Here is a 20,967-nt window from a genome sequence, read left to right on the forward strand (position 1 = left end):
GCGAGAACCGGGGTCGGTCCAGGGCGGCCCGGGGTCGTGGGGGCGTGTGCGGCCGGGCGTCGGAGCCCGCGGGGCCGGCGGTCTCGGGGGCGCGGGCGGCGCTGGGCGACGGCGCGGGCGGCGCGGGCTCGGGAGGCCGCGGCCGGCGCCGCCCGACGTCACTTCCGACCGGAGCCAAGATGGCGGCGGCGCGGCCGCGGGCGCCGGGGCGGGCGGAGCGGCGGCGGCGGCGCGGGCGGAGGCTCTGGGCGCTCTGAGGCGCGGGGCGCGGCGGGCGCAGGTAAGAGGCGGCCGGGGCGGGCGGCTTCCGGGACGGCGGCGGGCTGGGCGCCGGGACGCCCGTCCCTGCCCGCCAGGAGCGAGCGGCGGCCGCACGCCGGGGACCCGGGCGGGCCGGCGGACGCGCCCCCTGCGAGGTCCCGGCGTCCCGGCCGGCGGGGGCCCCGGAACGAGGCGCGGCCCGGGGGCCCTCCCTCCGGCGCCCGAGCCCCCCGCGCGGCGAAGTTGCGGGGCCGGCTTTGTCGCCGTTGGGCTGCCGCGCGCCCCGCGCGGGGGACGCGTGTGGGCTGCGGGCGGGCGGGGCGGGGCCCCCCGGGGCGCGGCGTCCCCCACAGCCGGGCGCGCGCGGCGCCGGGGCCGTCGCGATTTCCAGCCGTTTGCTTTCCTCTTTTGTGTTCCAGCCGAACGTCTTGCACACCTGCGGTCTTCATTTGTTTCGTGTCTTGCGTCTTTGTGTCGCCTAAATAGTTTCTGTGTGGCTTAAACCTGGACATTGCCCCCCCACTATTCCCATCGCAGACCCACCGGTGTCTTTGTTTTAACAGACGTGCGCTCATATAATATTGATTTTGTCACTGACCGTGTCCACGGACCTATTTCTGACGGTGGCAAGTGAGACGTGAAGTAGACCTAACGGGTCAGCGTTGTTCCCAAACCGCCGACCCACGCGGGGACCGGGAGCCACGACCGGCCGCCGTCTGTCGGGCCGCGAGCTGCGGGAACAACCCCACGTTGAACCAGGCAGCCCAGATCCCCCTCACGACGCAGCTGTGATTTCCCCCGGGAGGAGACATGCTGGCCCCCCGTTTTCTTCCGTTCACGGTCGTGTTGAGGTTTTGGTTTTATTTCAGAAGTGGAACGCCTTTCAGTGAATCCCGCTAGGTCCTCAGATCCCTTTAAACAGACACTCAAAGGGTCGTACCCAGAAGGCGACTAAAATATTTCTTCAAGTGTTTGTTAACTGCAGGTTTATTGTCGAAAGCACCCACAACGTTGAACAACAAACGGAACCTCTCAGTGATTCTCTTAGCCGCAACGCCAGACTTCATGTTGGTTTGATCAGTTGCATCCAAGTACTGGAAAAATGTCGGCCTTTTTAAATTTTTTAACGTTATGAAATTTGCTATACAAATATTAAGGAGGAACTGAAACACATAATCGTATGTTCTTTTTTAGTGGGGTTTTGTTTTTGAGATGCCATGCAGCTGCCCCCCCATTCTCTAGAAGCTTCCTTACGAACACTTATTTGACCACGTTCTTTTGCGTGTGGAATCTCAGCGTAGCCGCGAGGGGACCTTGAAAGATCGTTTTATTTAAGCCCCCTCGTTTCAAGGTATGGAAACCGAGATTGAAATCCGTAGTGGGACCAACACTTGTTCACAGCTCCTGGGCTGCCAGGGCTTTTTCTGTGCATCCTTTTTGGTTTGATTTAAATAAGTTAGTACATTTGAAGGGCTTAGAATAAGCTGCCAGGCACATAATAGTAATGCTCAATAAAGGTGGCTTTTGTTGTTTCTGAAGGTGATGTCTTGGATTGAAAAGTTGGCATATTCAGATTTGTTTTTTTCTCATTTTGTGGACAGTTCCAGAAACAGTACGTCCTAAATTTGTAATAATGTATTCATTTTGTAAGCACTGTGCAAAACATAGCAAGATTCTCACTGTAGAACAATTTGAAAATAGGGAAAAGCACAAAGAAGGAATAGAAATCAGCCATAACTTTCCCACTCCTCAGATAACCACTGTTAACATTTTGGCAGACCTTTTCATCTCTCTCGGTGTGCGTGTGTGTATTTCTTTACTTATATGTATTTATTCTCTTCTATATATTTACATTTTATGCAGAATTGGTATCATACTGTATATATTTTTTGTAATCTGCCTTCCTTTGCAATGTTGTGAGCCTATATCTATGTTAAATATTCTTCATTATGATTTTTAATGCTTATGTGATATATGGACAGGCCATAATTTATCAATTCCATATTGTTCAGTAAGGCTTCTATAGCCTGAGATTTCCTTTTTATTAAGACTTACTTAAAAGGTTTTTCTACCGTGAATTTTAAAGTTCTATAATCGTTTAAGATGTGTGAAAATGTAAATTCTGTTTTTGTCTCTAAATATGCATTTTTCCTGCCAATACAGTTATAAGAAGCAGCATTCAATTTCAGCTCCCTTTTATTCTCTTCTCCCTCAGTCGGGTCTGTGCAGTTACATACATATATCTGCACACATATTCTTTTGATGATTATTTTATGTTAGATATTTATTCATGGGACTGTTTCTTTAAGCTGCTATCTTTTCAAGTTCAAGATCTGATTTACAAACCTTTTAAGTCCTGTTAAATCATAGATTTTCTGGAATGGAAAGTACCTTAGGTTATTTACTATTTTCATCTCTTCTGATTTGCTTTTCATGCTATTTTTAATACTCATGCAGAAAAAAAAAAAAACCTGTGGGCTGTCGCTAGAAAACTCCGTAGTGGGGAGTGAAAAGGGAGTAGGTGGACAGTAGGGGGAAATTGTCAGACTTGGGTGGCGATGTGTAGCTACAGGGAGTTTCCAGCTGGTGGGGACATTACCTGACAGTCATTACTGCTGATACTGCTGACGTGTGTCCAGTGCTGTGCGGTGTCCATCAGCTATGCTGTCACCCTTCAGAGCGTTTGGTTAGACGTATGGGGTAGTGTTCTGGCGCTCTCCTTTTGAAGTTAGAAGTATTAGAGCCATAAAAATCATCTTTGTAGAGTGACTGAAAGCTGTGGATTCCATTAATGAAGGCAATGCCTGGGTTCCATTAAAGCAAGGTTTCTTAACCTCAGCAGTATTGACGTTTGGGGCTGGGTAATTCTTTGTTGTGGAGGCTGTCCCGTACATTGTAGGACATTGTAGCAGCATGCTGGGCCTCTGCCCCTGGGATGCCAGTAGCACCTCCCCCGAGTCAGGACAAATGATAAAGTCTCCAGACATTGGCAGATGTCCCTTGGGGGGCAAAATCGCCCCAGTTCCCAACCGCTGTGTTAAAGGAAGGCTCCTCTGACTGGATGATTGAATCACTGAAGCAGTTTATGGAATCTCTTTAGTCAAAAAACTGTAAGAGTAGACTATATGGTTTACACAAAGTTCCCCTTGAAGGCGGGGAATGGACTTAGTGGCCTGTGGAAGTTCCTTTCTGCGTTTGGTTTTATGACATTATCGAATGGTCGCTTTCAGCAGTTTTGCTTTTGTGGTAAGAGATAAAGCGATGTGAGGTAACCTGGAAACTACGAAGGAGTTTTCATGACGTATGATCAGCATTCCTAGTGTGTAGATTAAAATATTACGAAATTTAAATAAATTTGCATAGAGTTGGTGCATGGTGAATAATTTAAGCTCATGGTCTATTATACTGAATAGTACAGAAACAACTGTCTTTTCTCCTAGAAAATGAGACTTAAGCACCGCCTAGGAGACTGATCGTAGAAGCCAAACTAGTTTTTCTAAAATCTTTTTTTTCCTAACAACCAATTCAGTGTTTTGCACTGAAAGTGATGAATTTACCTTGAGGAGATAATGTTTACTTTTGAAGTGCTTTTGTAACTTTAACTTATTACTTTATAATTGAAAGATAGCTTATTGCTCTTCATGGGGAACATGCTTCATTCATTTAACTTTCCCTGGGGTGAAAAAAGTGTAAGTTGTCACATCCTCATTTGTAATTTTTAAAAGTATAGATAGTATAGATTGAATTTTTTGTTGCTGTTGTTGAGGAAGATTGGCCCTGAGCTAACCTCTGTTGCCAGTGTTCCTCTTTTTGCTGAGGAAGATTGGCCCTGAGCTAATATCCATGCCCATCTTCCTCTATTTTTTGTATGTGGGATGCCGCCACAGCATGGCTTGATGAGCGATGCGTAGGTCCACACCCAGGGTTCGAACCTGCAAACCTGGGTCGCCAAAGCAGAGTGCTCGAACTTAACCACTATGCCAGTCCTTAGGTTGAATTTTTATTGTGGCATAAGGAATCTTTAGTTAGAACTTCCTGATAAATAAAACATAAAAAAAAAGATGTGCTATTGGACCACATTTGGTAATGTGGTGGTTTTCTGAATTACAGAATATCTGCGTATTTTTGCTGGAATGAAGGCCTGTGTCATTTGAATTTTCTTAAAGAGAATGCCTTTCATTCCTCACCCCCACCTCCCCGAAGCATGAATTAGTTATTGTATGTAGTAAATCTGGTTCATTTGGAGTGAAATATGCTTATAATATTTTTCTCAGAACTGTATAGTATTTATTCTCACAGTCTGGGTTCGTGTCATACCTATACTATATTTTCATTTATTAGTCCTTTGGAACATGCAGTAAAGGAGGTTTCACTGAGTACTTATATAGTTGCCAGCCGTTTTGGTGAATAGCATATTTTGTAGCTCTTGCAATAAATCATATGATAGGCTTTGCTTTGAAAGAGCTAAATTACGTCTTGGCATAGCTTGCCTGAAATATGTAAAGCTAAGTGCAACTGTTAGTTTGATTGTGTTGGGCAGCCTGTCTGGAAATTTGTAAAACCTACAGATTTTACATGTGTTCATAAGTAGTTCCACTAAGACTATGGTAAACTCTGGTGGCAAAATTCTGTGGCATTTCCAAGTAATTTAAATGATGTCATCAAAATTTGAAAAGAATTGTGAAATTCACCAAACCCTCATATAGTTCAGTATGAATCCTGCATATTACCTAAGACCTTATTAAGACAATATAAGTTAAGCATAATGTGGAGTATAAGTATTAAAAATGACGTTCTAAATGTTTCTCACTGTGAGGCTTATTTTAGGGACCTTGCCAAAATTCTGAAAGACCTAGTTTTTAAGTACATCTGAAAGTTGGAGTTTTAAAAAGGAGTGCTCTTGGGATAAATTTAGTTGCTTGATTGTGAAGCTCTGTCACATGTTAGAGGTCATTGAGCAGCTTAGCTCACCTGTTTCAGGAGGTAAGTGTTGTATCAGTGCAAGCCCCTAGGAATTTAATTGGGCCCGGCCTCAGTGTACAGAATACACCACATCACAGATCAAGCTCGGAAACTGAGTTATTTCTGGCAGTGGCGGGGATAAATCACTGTCCTCTCTCTCTTCTTCCTATTTGTAAAGTGGGAACAGTGGTTACTTCTTTCTTTCACGGGGATGTTTTGAGATGAATAGATGAAGAATATGCAAGCAATTTGAGATACTTTAGGTTTTTAAAAAATATTAATAGCGTTTTTCTTAAATCTCTCTCCTAATACAATAGATCTTGAGGGATAACATGGCCCAGTTATTGTCGAGAGAAACCCTTCCAAGTTATGTCCGAGTCCTTAAGCTTTTTGGTCTCTCCCCACCTCCCCCTACTGAACATGGTAGGTGGGCGAGTTTTTTTCCAGTCCTTTCCATCCCTTTCACAAAGCCAAATCCTTGTCTTCTACTCTTCTCTGGATATTTTTTCCCTTGGTGATTTCTTCTGTCCCCAGGCACCCCCTTGCGGCTGAAGAGTTCTGAATCTCCATCTCCAGCCTCAAAGGCAGTCTGTGCTGGGATCTTGTTTTCCATTTGATGGAGGTAGCTTTCCATGTGGCTGTCTGGCCTCTCTTCAAAGTCTCTAAAACGGAGCTCACCACCTTCCCCTTAAATACCATCCCTACTCCTGGCTGCTCTGTCATTAAAATACATTCATTCTTCTAGTCAGGCACATTCTAAATTTTGGGCTCATCTTCACCATCTCTTTTTACCTCCTGTTCAGTTAGAAAACACATTCTGTCCATTTTTCCTCTGTAGTGTTGGTCATATTTTTTATTTCTTTTCAGCTATCATCTGTGGTTCAAACCCTTTTCGTTTATCATCTCAGATTCTTAACCGGCTTGTCTAGCCCCAGTCTTTCTGATTGCCCTCTCCGCACCTACGTCCTCACTCTTCCCTGTCAATGTAATCTTCCTAAACTGTTAGACATTGTTTTGTTGGTGGCACTCCTCAGTCAGAAACTCCTTGTGGCTGCACGTTGCTCATCCCAGGTGGCCGAGGCTGCTTTCCTGATGGCATGAAACCCCGATTTCCCCTGGCCTCCTGCCTGCTTGTGTTCATGGGCTCTGCCTTGAAGTAATTCTTCGGACCTTCAGGACTTGGGTAGTGGGTCAGGAGGGAGGATGGGAAGGATAACACATCCTCACACAACATCTGGGGAGCCCTACCCACAGGGTCAAATTTCCGTTTAACCTGGAACTCAAACCCCCCTGGAACTATCCCATCTAGTCTGTTACTGCTCTGCACAGACCCTTGCTTGAGTCATGCTGTGTAGTCTCCCACAGCTGGTAGTGCCGAGAGGTAGTTGCTCATCCTTTCTATCATAAATGGGGAGGCATTTATCTTCACCTTGAAACAAGAACTACAAATAATTTATTTTGAGGAAACATACTTTCCTTTAAAAAAATAAAAACCTTGTGTGTACAAGAGCTTCTTAAACTGGAGCGCGATACATAGGCGTTGCTCTGCCAACAGTAGGCATTACTAGTATTTTAAATTACTCTTGAGAACAGAAGTAGTTACATATTTAGAGGATAGACCCTAAACCGCAGATTTTATTTAAAGTAGATGTCACTCCCTACCAAAATAATAAACACCTTAATAAACTCTTGGGGGAAGACCTATAGGATCTTGTAGTGATATAAGTGTGCCTGGCATCTTAGCAAAATATAGTTTAAGTTGTCTCTATCTGGTATAACTTCCAATCTTGCTTTAGGTTTGTTCACTTATGAATTCAGGAAGCCTCCTTGTCATTTATGTGTAGTTTGTGAAAGATGAGTTTTCCTATGTATTTTATTGTGTAGGAAAACCCAAAAAAGCTCTGAGCAGCCACTTGCAAGGTGACTTCATTGATGCTTAGAGGGTCTTTACTCGAGAAAATGAATACTTGCGTGCCAGGATCAGTGCATCATGCTGCTGAAACTTTCTTCTCTTTTTCAGGAAATTCAGAAGTATTTTGCAGGGTTCCTGACAATCTCTCAATTATAAATGTTTAATTCCCAAAGTAACGTCTACATTGGCAACTCCAGTGGAAAAACAGTAACTCGAAGGGGTCAACAGAGAATTCATTTTAATTTGGGAATTGTGAAATGAGCTATCATGGGGCATCATGCTTTAGAAATTTTGTGTTTGAGTTGGAAGATTTGCATTTGAGTGTTAGGAAGAAATTGACTTAATTTTCCTTTTATGATAATTTAACATTTTTACACATGTAACAGGGAAATTGTCAGAAAAGTATCGTTTCATAGGAACTTCTTTGATTTGAATGCTCTTTTGCGGAATATGCAGTCAACAGTTGGTTAAGTTGGACTTTTCCTAGGAGAGATGGGAGTTGTAATAGAATTCTTGAATCCGTGGCACATTTCTCATCAGAGAGCAGGGACTGGCTGGAAAGCTTTTGTATTCTCACCCACCCACCTTTTCATGTGAACTTTTACATCTATCTCTCTCTCTCTCTCTCTCTTTTTTTGCTGAGGAAGGTTCGCCCTGAGGTAATATCTGTGCCAGTTTTCCTCTATTTTGTATGTGGGTCACCGCCATAGCATGGCTGACAAGTGGCATAAGTCTGCACCTGGGATCCGAACCCATGAACCCGGGCTGCCGAAGTGGAGTGCACTGAACTTAACCACCAGGCCATGGGGCCAGCCCCTACATCTATATTTTTTGAGAAGCAGTCTTGAAAATAAGGAAAGGAAATTAACTTTTTAACTTGAGTATTTTTTTTTTTTATTTAGAAAACCTCTACTTTTTTTTTTTTTTTGTGAGAAAGATCAGCCCTGAGCTAACATCCATGCTAATCCTCCTCTTTTTGCTGAGGAAGACCAGCTCTGAGCTAACATCTATTGCCAGTCCTCCTCCCTTTTTTTTTTTTTTTGCCCCCAAAGCCCCAGTAGATAGTTGTATGTCATAGCTGCACATCCTTCTAGCTGCTATATGTAGGACGCGGCCTCAGCATGGCCGGAGAAGCGGTGTGTCGGTGCACGCCCGGGATCCGAACCTGGGCCGCTAGTAGCGGAGCGCACACACTTAACCACTAAGCCACGGGGCTGGCCCACTTAAGAGTATTTTGACTGGATGGAGTTACTTCATCCAGGAGAATTGACAGTGATTCTTTGGTTTTTAGTAGCGTGGGGAGGAACATCCTGATGTTACAGTGAGAGTAGTATGTTTTAATTTCTTTAGAGGAGCTAGGTATTTTTAATTGTGAGATTAGAGGGAATTATTGTAGAAACCCTAAACAAAACTTGAAATTTGTAATGTAATAAATTACATGTTCAATACGATATAATGACATAGATCAAAAGAATAAGGGGGAACATATGTTAATAGCTGTCCATCAACAGGTGAGTGATAAATAGTCAGCAATTGTTGTGCATTTATTGCTAAGCTACCTCTTTATTCATGGATGCTTGGAGCAGTATTTTTTGAAAAATTTCCCTTTAATCTTTTTTTTTTTTCCTTCAAGTAGAGATATTCTGGGGGAGGAAAAAACCCTTAGAGTGCCATCATCTAAATTTGGATTTATAGTACTCTGATAGCATATCTGCAGATCTCTTATTTAACATTCTCCTATGGTGTTGTTTACCTTATGTCTTTCAAACAAAAGCTCTCATCAGCCTCATTTTCTCTTTGGAGCTCTGCAGCTTTAAAGCCATTCAGAACAGCGGACCCTCTGTTTTCCCCCTCTGTTACGTGGAAACCGTGTTGTCAGTATCAGATTCTCCCACCTGGAGTAGATTCACTAAATTCTGCTTCCTTGTTTAGGTTTGTGTCAGGACACTGCTCTGTGAATTGGGGGAATCAGGCCCTGGGATATTTGTCGGTGGTGTTCTGGGCACCACTGAGGAAACCGATTTATTGAAATGGGAGAAATTACTGGTTTCTTTGTGAGCATTCTATTCTTTGTATCTCTCATATATTTTTTCGGTAGGGAAATTCGTCTGTGTGATATGCTCTGTTTTACCGTTGCCTTTTTGCCTTGGGTAGAAATCATTCTAGAGGGCTAGAGACGTGAGCAATTAGTTTCAAGCAGTAAGAGTTCATATCCTCTGATTCAGCGATTTACCAAATCTTTGCTCTGCTCTAAAGATAAAGTCTCTCTCTTTATCTTTACACATGCACACACACAATCTCATTCTTAAAATGATAAGCATATCATATTTGATTTTTCACTTTAGCTTATTTAATTTTGTAATGTAGTCTGCCATTTAAAAGGAAAATTGGTATATTTTTAGTGTGAAACAAGATGTTCTAGACGATTATTCTTGTGAAATTGTATATTATTTTAGAAAAGGAAAATGAATGATTTTTCATTTAGCAAATTCCTTGCAGATTCAGTATTTATGAATTATGTGCTTTTTTGCTTAATCCAAGTAGGCACTAAATGTTTTCATATTGATACCTAGAATTTATAGATTGTAATTTGGTAATTTCATTTTTCTGGTAGGAATTATAAATGGTAGTTGTTTATGATGAGTACATTCGCTGTGTTTGTAAATTAATAAAAACTGCTTTTGAGAAGTTGGCATAGTTTAGATATTTCTATTATTTTTCTAGAAGTTTCTGGATTGCAAGAATGTTTTGGTCAGAGTAAGTTGAGTTGAGTGTTCAACTGAAAGCTTAATCTCTGTGTTTGCTACGATGATATTTATTTACCATGAAAGATCTTATATAGTGATTCATTTTAGAATATTTTTCTTATCCTATGTAGACCATAAACTTTCCAAGACTCCTTTCACAAAATGGTATTTTTAAAACTTTTTTTTGTCTCTAGTCCGTGTTTTCAGTGCATTTATGAGCTTTTAAATTTCGATACAACCATACTAGTTCTCTTACTTATTTCTGTTTTACTCTTTGTCCGTAAGCGATATGTTGCTTCCTGAGTCTTAAAAGTTAAATAATTTCTTCTGAGTCTTGATGTTATGATGTGGAATTTTTTTGCAACTTAAGAAAGTAATTATAAGATAATTATTATTAGTGACCTCTAAGTGAATGTTGCAAATTTAATTATTTTCCAAGTAGCCCCAAAAGATCTAAAGTGATCCAAAAGAATAGTTGTAAAATAATATCAGTGACTTATAGGTGAATGTGCAAATCACATCAAATAATTATTTTCCTAATTCTCTCCCTTCCCTCCCAGACTTAAACTAATCTTAAAGGATTTGCTATTACTTTTACTTTACCTTTCATATAGTTTTGTAGATTTTCCAAATCTACAAAGGGCAGACATGACAGTATAATGCGTTATGTGTGTCGCATTAATGTTAGTGTCTGTCTTTAGTTTAATCTGCCTTATCTCAGAGGATGGGTGATAGAGTGATGGCTGAGGCTGCAGGGCTAGTCTGACCCAGGGACTAGGGTGTCCCACATATCTCTAGATTTTCTGGTCTCTGCCCCTCCATATCAGATGACAGCAGCTTAACAGTTGTTGAGGTTGTCTTGATACTTTAAGGGACAAATATTTGAATAAAGACCCTATTTATTTTATCGTTGCTATATTGATACTGATCATGTATAATCAAATCATCTTTATGATATTATTAAGTTAAATATTTGTAAGGATGATTTGTCCTAGAATGTGGAAGCAACATCTTGAAAAGTTAAGTACGTATATATTATTAAAATGTTGGATATATGAAATCAAGATCAAGCTCTTATTTTTCTAGGAGTGTATGCTATTAGTAAAGTATAGTTGGTGATAAAGATTCAGGTGCTCTCAATTTGTATATCTGCCTAATGTACTTTATCTGGTAAACGTCAATAAGGAGGGATGGGATGGACATGTAGAAATATTCAAGAAGATTTGGTCAGGCATAGAAATCCAAAAAAGAAACTAAGGCATAAGCCAGGGTTGGAGAAGTACTAGGGATTTTAAGATTTTCAGTATTTACCGTTGGAAAACCAGAGACACTTAATTGTTTAGCATTTTTAAAAAATTTAATAGAATTGTTAAGTTTCAGTGTTATGTATGGAAAGATTCCTCTCTGCCTCTATGCTGATAGGATTGATAGTTCAAGTTCTCACATCTGATAAAACTTTGACATTGAGGTATCCATATTCAAGTGGGTATAAAAACAGTGCTGAGGTTAACATTGAATATGAAAGTTATGTAGGATTGCCACGACGCTGCCACAGGGGTTTCCAGTCCTGGAGGACTCTTAAGGAAGTTACTCCAATAACAGCTTGTAGAATCTGTAGTTGCTTTAAAATGTGTCATCACATTGCAGCTAGTCACATGACGACTACAGTTCAGAGGGCCTCAGCTGGGAGGGCACTGGAGGCTGTGTGCAGGTATCTCTGATTGTGAGAACGATCGGAGGCACTGTTGGTACGGATTGTGCAGGACAGTGCTGAATGGCCTTGATGGACGGGACAGTCCGCACAAGGAAGAGTTGCCCAGCCCAAAACGCCGTGGTCTTCTATGGAGAGACACTGCCCAAAGTCTGATTTCTTTTTTTGTAACACTCCTTGTTTTTAGTATAGTTTAATAATCTAATTAAAAAAATATCATTTGAGAAGTCAATATCGGATTTGCAACACTTTTGATATTATAAAATGTTTTAAGTATGTAATTTGACAATGTTGTGAGTCGAGAGGGAAAAAATGAGGGTCTGGTTTTTAGCAATTAGGATTAGAAGTGATAGAGAGGAGGGTCTAAGCATGCAGGTAGGGAGTGAACTGTTAGAAAAAAAGAGGTGTTAAGATCCTTCTCTCTGGAAAAAATGTTGAGTGCATTCCTATTTGGACAAAGAGGGAACAGATAGTGTAGAAAGTCAGAGAGGATTCTTAATCATGTAACAATCTGAATTATATTGTAACTTTTTTATTAAAAAAAAGTTGAGATTCATTGAGGTAACAAATGAAAGAATACAACTGTTTTAAGTACTTTAATATTTTAGTTATTTGGTATCAGATGTCAGGTTATCTCAGTTGTTTGAATTGTGTCTGTGAGCTAGCAGTGACAAAATGAGAGGAAAAGGAAAGGAGAAAAGCTTTAAATAAAGAGGGAAAAACAAATGAAGAACAGATGGAAAGGAGGAGGCAGCATCGCAGAAAATGGCAGCTCCATCCTTCCATGTCCAAACTCTCGTGTCATCCCTGACTTCTTTTCTCACACCTAACATCTAATGTGGCGGCAAATCTTCGGGTCTCTATTTTTAAAATATATCTGGGATCCCGTTACTTCTCACATCTCTTCTACTCCCTGGGCCAGGCCATCATCGTCTCTTACCTAGGTTGACTGGGGCCTTAGCCTCCTGAGAGGTCTGCTTGCCTCCACCGTACTCCCTACAGTCTCCTTTGAAATCTAAGTTGCATTAGGTCACTTCTGCCACCTTGAGCCTCCCAGTGGCTTTCCCTCTCTAGATGGAAAAGCCATAGCGTTCTGGTGAACAGTGCTTACTTTGCAAAGCCTCTATGTAATCTGCCACCCCACCCCACCCTCGCCCCAACGCCTTTCTGACATCACCTCCTCCACTTTCCCTCTCACTCGCTGTGCACCAGTGGCACTGCTGCCCTTGCCCCCATCCAGTCCCCAGGCATGCTGCCATCTGGGGCTTCTCTCTCCGTGTTCCTGCTTCCGTACGGTGCTCCTCCCCATGCCTTCCTGCCTTACAGTCCTCCTTTCTCAGTGAGGGCTCCTCTGACCATACTGTTGGGTTCACAGGCATTGAGATAGAGACAGAGGCGGTACTCCCTATCTCCTTCTCCCTATGCCTTTTATTTTCCTCTACAGCACTTTCATTATCTGACATGCTACACATTTTACTTATTTATTTGTTTATGGTGGGTCTCCTCCCCTCGAGGGCAGGGATGTTCTGCTCACTGTTCAGAAAGAGTGCTTGACCCATAGTAGGTGCTCAAGTGGAGGCAGAAGTAAAAAGTTGGTGAAAAATGGTTAAGAAGGAATAGCAGAAACCAAAATTATGAGACTGGCTAAGTTATCTTAACCTCCTTGAATCTGTGTCTTGTTAGTTGAGGATGCTGGTACTTACCTTTGTGAAAATTAACTGAGCTGGTTTATGTGAAGGTAGCACAGTGCCTGCTGGTCTTAGAAGAAGCTTCAGAAATGATAGTTCTGATGATGATACTGATGATTCTCGGGAGGAGGAAAAGACAAACCAAAGGAAATGATAAAGCGTTGTAACTTTTTACAAAGATCTTTCGGTAAAACATTTGCATTTTACTGCGGGTTTTTTTTGTTCTGTTCCTCAGAGAGAACTCCCAGTGGCCAGTGTTAGTAAATCCATCTAGAAAAGCTTAGTAAAAGGGCCAGTGAAACCTCTGCTATTTTATTCATTCCTGGGGGCCTAAGGTGTCACACAAGGTCCTCCTAGTGGCACTCTGTGGCAGTCAGTAGGCATTTACAGTTGAGCGGGTCAGACGTCCACACCTCGGGGGCCACTAACTTCATCACTGACTGACACCCAAATATACGTTTGTAACTTCATAACGATTTCCATAAAAGAGGATCAATTGTGTTCAATATAGTATGTATACTAAGGAAGGACATGTTAAATATATGTGAGAAAGATGCTCAATACTGAAATTTAAAGGAATGAACTTCATGGGTTAACCTCCAGTTATCTGAAATTGTATTCACTGAGTACTTACTTACTGAGAGTTTATATTGGTTTGGCTAGCACTGAGCTCTCTAACAAGATGCAAGTTATGGAATATACTCCCTGTGCCAATTATGAGTGAAAAATAATTCAGATGACTAGGCTTTAACTTTAAAATATAGTGCTTTTGATTGTTAAAGGTGATCAGGTGAGTGTTTAACCACACTCAAATAGCTCAAAGAAAAAACCCCAAACTATCCTTATTAAGAAACTGGGGTAAAATGTCAAAGCACTATTCTTTTTTTTTTTTTTTTTTTTTTGTGGAGAAGATCAGCCCTGAGCTAACATCCGTGCTAATCCTCCTCTTTTTGCCGAGGACCACTGGTCCTGAGCTAAAATCCATGTCGATCTGCCTCCACTTTATGTGGGACGCCGCCAGAGCATGGCCTGACAAGCAGTGCCTCGGTGTGCGCCCGGGATCTGAACCCGGGGCCGCCAGTAGCGGAGCCCGCGCACTTAACCGCTACACCACGGGGCTGGCCCCTCAAAGCACTATTCTTTATGCTGGTGGGCAGGCAATGTATTCCAGTATGAAGAATGTCATTATGTTACACGCTCCTTGGTTTATTAACAGTTAGAACGTAAAGTTACAATGTGCGCAGAGTCTTGGGGGTCTAGGAAGGAGAGATCAATTATTATAAGCAAGTTCATGAAGAAATAGAATTATGCTTAATGGTGTGTGTATGTATACGTGCTGAAAACATTAGTATATTACAGCGGAAGTGCTACTTAAAGTGGCATGGTTTTCACTTGTTACGAAGGACTTCAAATGACTCCTAGGACGTACCTTGCAGAAAGGACCATCTTCATCGATTATTTAGAAAGAAGTATGTCATATGCATTTCAAGAAATGATTTTTGTCGTCTTGTTATTTTACTATATTATGACTATATTGAGCAAAAATTTTAAAGGAATAATTCTAGTTCTTTCCAAACAGCTTTTATTAAAACATTTGCATTTTACTACAAGGTTTTTTTTTCTGTGCCTCAAAGAGAACTCCCCATGGAAGTGTTAGTAAATCCACCTTTCTACTTCAGGAACTTGAGAAACAAAGTAATGAAAAGGGGTCTAATTGTGTTTGTATTCAACACAGTGTTGATATAAATAAAAGAAGGACATTTACATTGCATAATCAGTTACTCAGCAATGCTTTGTATTTCTGTCTATTAACAAAGCGAATTTATTTCTTCTTAGGAATGATGCAATTCCAAAGCAAAAATTTGATGTTGTTCTAATGAATCTGCTTTCAATTGTAGAGTACAATGAAGCCCTAGTAAAGATTAGTAAGAAATCTATTTTATTGTAGATAATAAGTCTGCGACGTAAGCTCAGCATAGACTGGAGTTGATCTGGCATGGAGTTGCTTTCTGAATAGCCCTTTGAGCAGACTCTACAGTTCTGTATGTGGTTTTAAATCACTGTAAATTTGTAGGCAGGTACATATTACAATTGTCTGTTTTTCTTTTTAGGGCTCATGTAATCAAAGAAGTTTCTTTGTTGTGTGTATCTTTTCAGAACACAACAGGAATTGAAAATGAATCAGGTGAGTTTAAAAATAAGAATTTATACAAATACATTACCTAGATGTTAGACCAGTTCTTGATTTTTAAAAGATAGTAACACACACGTTCATCCCTCCCAGATTTTCCTTTCTGTTTCTCAAACCATTAATTAGTTCATTGCTTTCATAGTGTATGTTTGTTTGTGGAGTGGAGTGTGCATTGTTTTGGCGTGGGTTGGCATTTCTGTGGAACCTTGAGTAGAGGACTCATTCTTAGAGACTTTATTATTTTTTTTTAAAGAGACCCAGTTTTTTTTTTTTAATAATTTTATTTATATTTTCCCCCAAAGCCCCAGTAGATAGTTGCATGTCATAGCTGCACATCCTTCTAGTTGCTGCATGTGGGACGCGGCCTCAGCATGGCCGGAGAAGCGGTGCGTCAGTGCACGCCCGGGATCCGAACCCGGGTCGCCAGCAGCGGAGCGCACGCACTTACCGCTAAGCCACGGGGCCGGCCCTCTTAGAGACTTTAGTTCAGATTTTCTTTTTTTTACTTCTCCCCTGCCACAATCTAGTGTTTTTTTTGTTTTGAAGCTTATTAAGCTTTCATTTTCAATGCTTTTTATTTTGTAATTACCCATTGGTTGAAAAGGGAAGAGTGAAAGTTATTTTTAGAGACCAAAACTGATCAAATGGGAAACTTTAAGCATTCTGTCCTTGAAAAACCTGTTCGTAGAATAAAAACAAGAGGGCGAATATTGAAATGTAAGATGTGTTTCTCCTTACAGGATGGTGTGGGATTACCTGGAGATTAAGCAGTTCTGCTATGGATATTTCTGTAGCCTCAAGGGTGTTCTGATAAGTAAAACCAGTTACGTGGATTTAATATATTCTAAAGTAGGATTCTTATTTGCTGATCTTAATATCATTTCACTTGCAGTTACAGAAATTTTTGGGTATCAGAACTTTTTTTTGAAATCTTCATAAACACATTTTTTTAAAATATGAAGGACAAAACTTAAAAATATGAAGTCTGTAATTTTTAGTGCATAGCTTAAAACCGTCAGACTTGAAAACATTTTATATCCTTCATCAACTGAAACTTCAGACACCTATTTATCGTTTACAGGTATCTCTAACTGGAGATCACAAGTCCAGTTTTATTACGTGGCCAAGTTTAATAAGATCAGTCCCGTGTTGCATTCAGAGATGTGAAATTTTTGGAATGGATTCTTTTGATTTCTTTTCATTACTTTCTTTATCAAAAATACGTTTATTTTAATACAGAGGACCATACATCATAAAAAATGAGTCTGGCGAACACATGGAGCACATGGTTTCTATTATTTTAAAACTTGTAGATTTACTGACATGCTTTTGAAGGCAAATTATTTTTGAAATGGCAAGGTGGGGGAGGGAAAAGAGAACAGAGAGGATTTTCACAGTCATTGTCAATCAAAGTTATGTGCATATATATGTTATAGATTTCATTTATTTTCCTTTTTTAAGATTGATTTTTCATGCCAACCTGGTCACCCAAAGGAACTTGCTTTTCTACTGCCTAGGAACTTGTTCGAGGAGTCTTGATTCTGGATTAGAATGATTGTGAATGTTTCCAAAGTGGAATCTAAATGTTGATGTTGCTTTGTTGCATCACTGTTCAGTAATCATTTATTTCAAATGGCTACATCTTTAACCTTAGGGTTAATAATGCTTTAATTCTTATTCTGTATTAAGCTAGGAATAGTTTATATCTAATGTGTTTAGACCTGTTTGACACCTCACACTTTTCACTTTAATATTCCATGTGTATCAAACGAACTTGTGTTTAGAGAAAGTCCACGTGCCATTCAAGAGTCGTAGCAATAACCATGTCTTTTTTTGGCTCTTTTACAATTTCGTTTTGCTTTTGACAAGTTTTAATATCAGATCTGCAGAGGACTGCCTTTGATGCCAAATGCCAAATATCAATCGAAAAGTGTCCTCTTATGTTTCTAATGGTTAGCACATTTCTGATTTGAGTGTAATTTAAATGGTCTGGTAGTAATGAAACTTTTATTTGGATTATAAAAATTGTCCACTTTTTATGAGTAAAATTTTCAATATCTTTAGTTGTGTTTTCATTATTTGAAGAATATTAGTGGTATGATATTTAGACCTGATTATTATGTCATGACATGAGTGTTTTTCAACAATTATCCCAGTAACTTCTAAAAATTAAGAATTATTTCAGAATGTTTTATGTTTTTCCCTCTTGTATTTATTCTTCTCACTTCAGCCAGTGAAAATGAGCAATAAATCTTGAAAAAATTCAAAATAACTACACAAAAATTCAGATATTAAAAAGGTTTAACTTGAGCCAGATTGATTTTTAATTAAAATCTTGATGGTGAGTTTAGGGTTAAATTATTCTCTCTAGGGACCGATCAACATTGCTTTGATGAATTTTAGCTGTCAGGTCTGTCTCTTATGAACGGCCTGGTCTCTAAGACAGTTAACACGGAATCATTCATTCACAGGTGCTTGACAGTTGAGCTTTAGGGACCGAAGGATCCTAGGAGTGAGCATACCATATTGTTTGCAAACAAGTCCTTGAGGAGAAACAACCGAGTCCAGAGACTCCTGGTATTTTAAGCACTGGCTGTTGAAGCAGCCTTCTGAACTGCTCAGCCTTATCAATGTATTCCAAGTCATTCCTGGTGCGGTAGCTCGCCAGGCTCTCCCTCTATCCCCAGCCCTGGGCTCCACAGAGCCCCCAGACCCGCATGTCCTTTGTCCTCCTTTCTCTGCTGGTCTGTTCTTCGCTCAGCACTCAACACTTTCTTAATGTCTCTTATCTTCCCAATTTAGAACCCAGCTTGCAGGCAGGAGGAACAGTCACTCTGCTCCCTCCCCTTATTCTCCATTTTCTTTTCTCTGCATTTTCAAGTCCTAGATATCCTTTACTTGCTTCATTAACAGTCCACACTCATCCCAATATTTAACTTTTGAGATGTTCCACTATTTTCCTTATCTTTTTTCTGGATTTATGTAGGAGAATCCAGACCTTTATAAGTGGCTCTCTCATTCAATAAAGAGTTTAAAATGCTTTATTTTATAGAACATCCAAGGTGAGCCAAGTTCCGTGATGCGAATATGCTCACAGTAGCTTAAAGTAAGTATGCTAGAGTTTAATAAAACACTTCCTCTCTATTGAGTGCTTAACCAACACGCCAGGCCCTCTGTTAAGTATTGTGTGCACATTTTCTCATTAATTCAGTCTTTGCAACCACTCTATGAAGTGTAAGTATTATAACCATTTTATGGGTGAAGACAGTAAGGCCCAGAGAGGTGACCATGGCTTGCCCGTGATCATTCAAATGGTAAGTGACAGAGCTCTGATTCACACTCAAGCCTGTCAGATTCCAAAGCCCAGGTTCTTGGTCATCGTGCTGTACTGCTGTGTCAGTCAGGATAAGCTGCATTATGCTGTGCTAACAAACAGGCAGCCGCAGAATTTCAGGGGCTTCACACAGCAGCTGTTTGTTTCTTGTTCTCACTACACATCCAGTGTGGATCTGCTGCTGTTGCTCAAGAACCAAGGATGGTGGAGGCTTTGTCTCAACGCACACCACTTCTGCTCACATGTAATTGGCCATAGGTAGTCATAGGGCCACATCTAACTTAGAACTCGGGTAGGGGAAGCAGCGCGGTCCTGTCAGATGCCTGGGAGGAGAGAACTGTAATATTTGGGTACAGCCTCAATGATTTTTTTCCCAGCTGTATTGAGATATAATTGACATATAACAACTGTGTAAGTTTTAGCCCTCATGATTTAATACAATGGCCTGGATTACTAATTTATTGAGTCACACTTAATTTTTTAAAAAGAATCTTTGTATAACTCAAATTGTTACTGATATTTGAAACTTTATCAATATAGTAGCTTATGATTGTAGCATCTCTGCATCCCAATCAATCATCTATGGCATTACCAGTAACTTGTAGCAAAGAAACTTAGCAGTTTAGCCTTCCAAACTTGTTTTAAAGTTTTATGTAGTAAAATAACAAAAGAAGCTTTTAATCACTTGATGCTACAAATCCAACCCTGAGAATTGCGATAAGCCATCCATAGTTCCATTATCTTAACTGTTCCGAATGCTCAGTGATTCCCTCGTTCATCCTGCATAGACGGCATCCCAGTGTGTTATGGATTCTGCAGTGAACTAGGTAGGCAAGGGCTCTGTTCTGTGACTTACATACTTATGGAGGGAGACAGTTAAAAAGCAGGAAGACAAGCAAGGTAATTTCAGGTAGTGAGAAGTGCTGTGGAAACAATGCGGCAAGGTAATGTGATAAAGAATGATGGGTGCAGGTGAGGGAGCACTCTCTGGATTACATGGTCAGAGAAGGCTGTTCTGAAGGGGTGAGTAATAATACAACAGAGAGTCGAGTAATGAACAAGAACCAGATATGAAGATCTAGGCAAAGAAAATTCTAGGCAGAGTGAACAGTGAGTGCAAAGGCCCTGAGGTGGGAATGAACTTGCAGGTTCAAGGAACAGAGAGCAGTTCAGGGCCTGGAGCTTGGCAAGCATCCAGGACTCTGAAACAAGATGAAGTTGGTGTGAGAGGGAAGGGCCAGATTTATGGGGCCTGAAGGGCCGTGGGAAGGGGTTTATATTTTATTCTAAGTGCAGCAGGAACCTCTGGACAGTGACATAATCTGATATCCATTTTTTGGAACGTCATTCTTATTGTGCCGTGGAGACTGGATCATAAGGGGGCAGGAGTGTAGTAATATGTTTCTTCACTGTTGAGATTAATACCATATTTGAGGACCGTTTCTTCAGTTGGACAGCCTAATGGACCTGCCACCTTTTTGAAAGAGAGTACTTTTTTATGTGTTTCAGAACTGTTTGCTGTTCTTTTCCAAAGTCAGCGTATAAGATTTTCTTGTTCTCTGTCCCCATCTGTTTATTGTTATTGCAGTGTTAATACTCATTCCTTAACCAAATACCGTTTAATGCTATGTCAGTAAACTGAAGCTTGTTTGCTTTTCCCCCCATTGTTTGCCCCCAGAATGGTAGCTAGGAGTCTTGTTTGCAAGTCTAGACAAAGAAGAATTGTTCATAGAATTTAGCGTATTTTAATACTCTTTGATGCTTGGGTGTCTTTTGCTGGTAACAACAGTTACTGTAGTGATTATTGTTAGTCTTTTGTAGTAATGATATGTGTCTTAGTGTCAATATGCTACGATGTGCTCTTAACTATTAAGCAATATTGAATCTAATCTCTTCCGTTACTTGCTGCTGTTGCTCTCCGGTGTTAGTTTTGATCAAATTGATATTTAAGAAGCTAGATGTTTTAATTAAATAGATTGAATCTGATATAATAATTTATGGTCATTCTCTGGATGGAGTGTGTAAAAGGAGTTACTGATATAAATTTAAATGAAATACCAGTAAAAGTTGCTTATTCTTATATTTTTAAAAATATAAGACGTGTTGCCTTATATAACACATTAGGACGTGTTGCCTGTGTAAGATGGTACATGCAGCCTTA

At 40.6% G+C, this 20,967-nt stretch overlaps 1 protein-coding gene across 8 annotated transcripts in view; it reads left to right on the top strand.

The window, feature by feature from the left end:
- The first annotated feature begins 213 nt into the window (after positions 1 to 213).
- Positions 214 to 20,967, top strand: part of PRDM2 (PR/SET domain 2) — a 119,288-nt gene continuing 98,534 nt past the window's right edge. For 3 of the 8 annotated variants that reach the window (XM_058552945.1, XM_058552947.1, XM_058552946.1), the window contains exon 1: positions 15,306 to 15,466. In XM_058552945.1, the coding sequence (XP_058408928.1) occupies positions 15,458 to 15,466 (9 nt within the window). In that variant the 5' untranslated portion in view covers positions 15,306 to 15,457. Of the gene's footprint in view, positions 281 to 14,393; positions 15,467 to 20,967 lie in introns of those variants that run through there. The other 5 variants (XM_058552943.1, XM_058552948.1, XM_058552949.1 and 2 more) reach the window with 5 other exon arrangements.

Source organism: Diceros bicornis, chromosome 13, assembly GCF_020826845.1.
Source record: "Diceros bicornis minor isolate mBicDic1 chromosome 13, mDicBic1.mat.cur, whole genome shotgun sequence".
Lineage (NCBI taxonomy): Eukaryota > Metazoa > Chordata > Mammalia > Perissodactyla > Rhinocerotidae > Diceros > Diceros bicornis.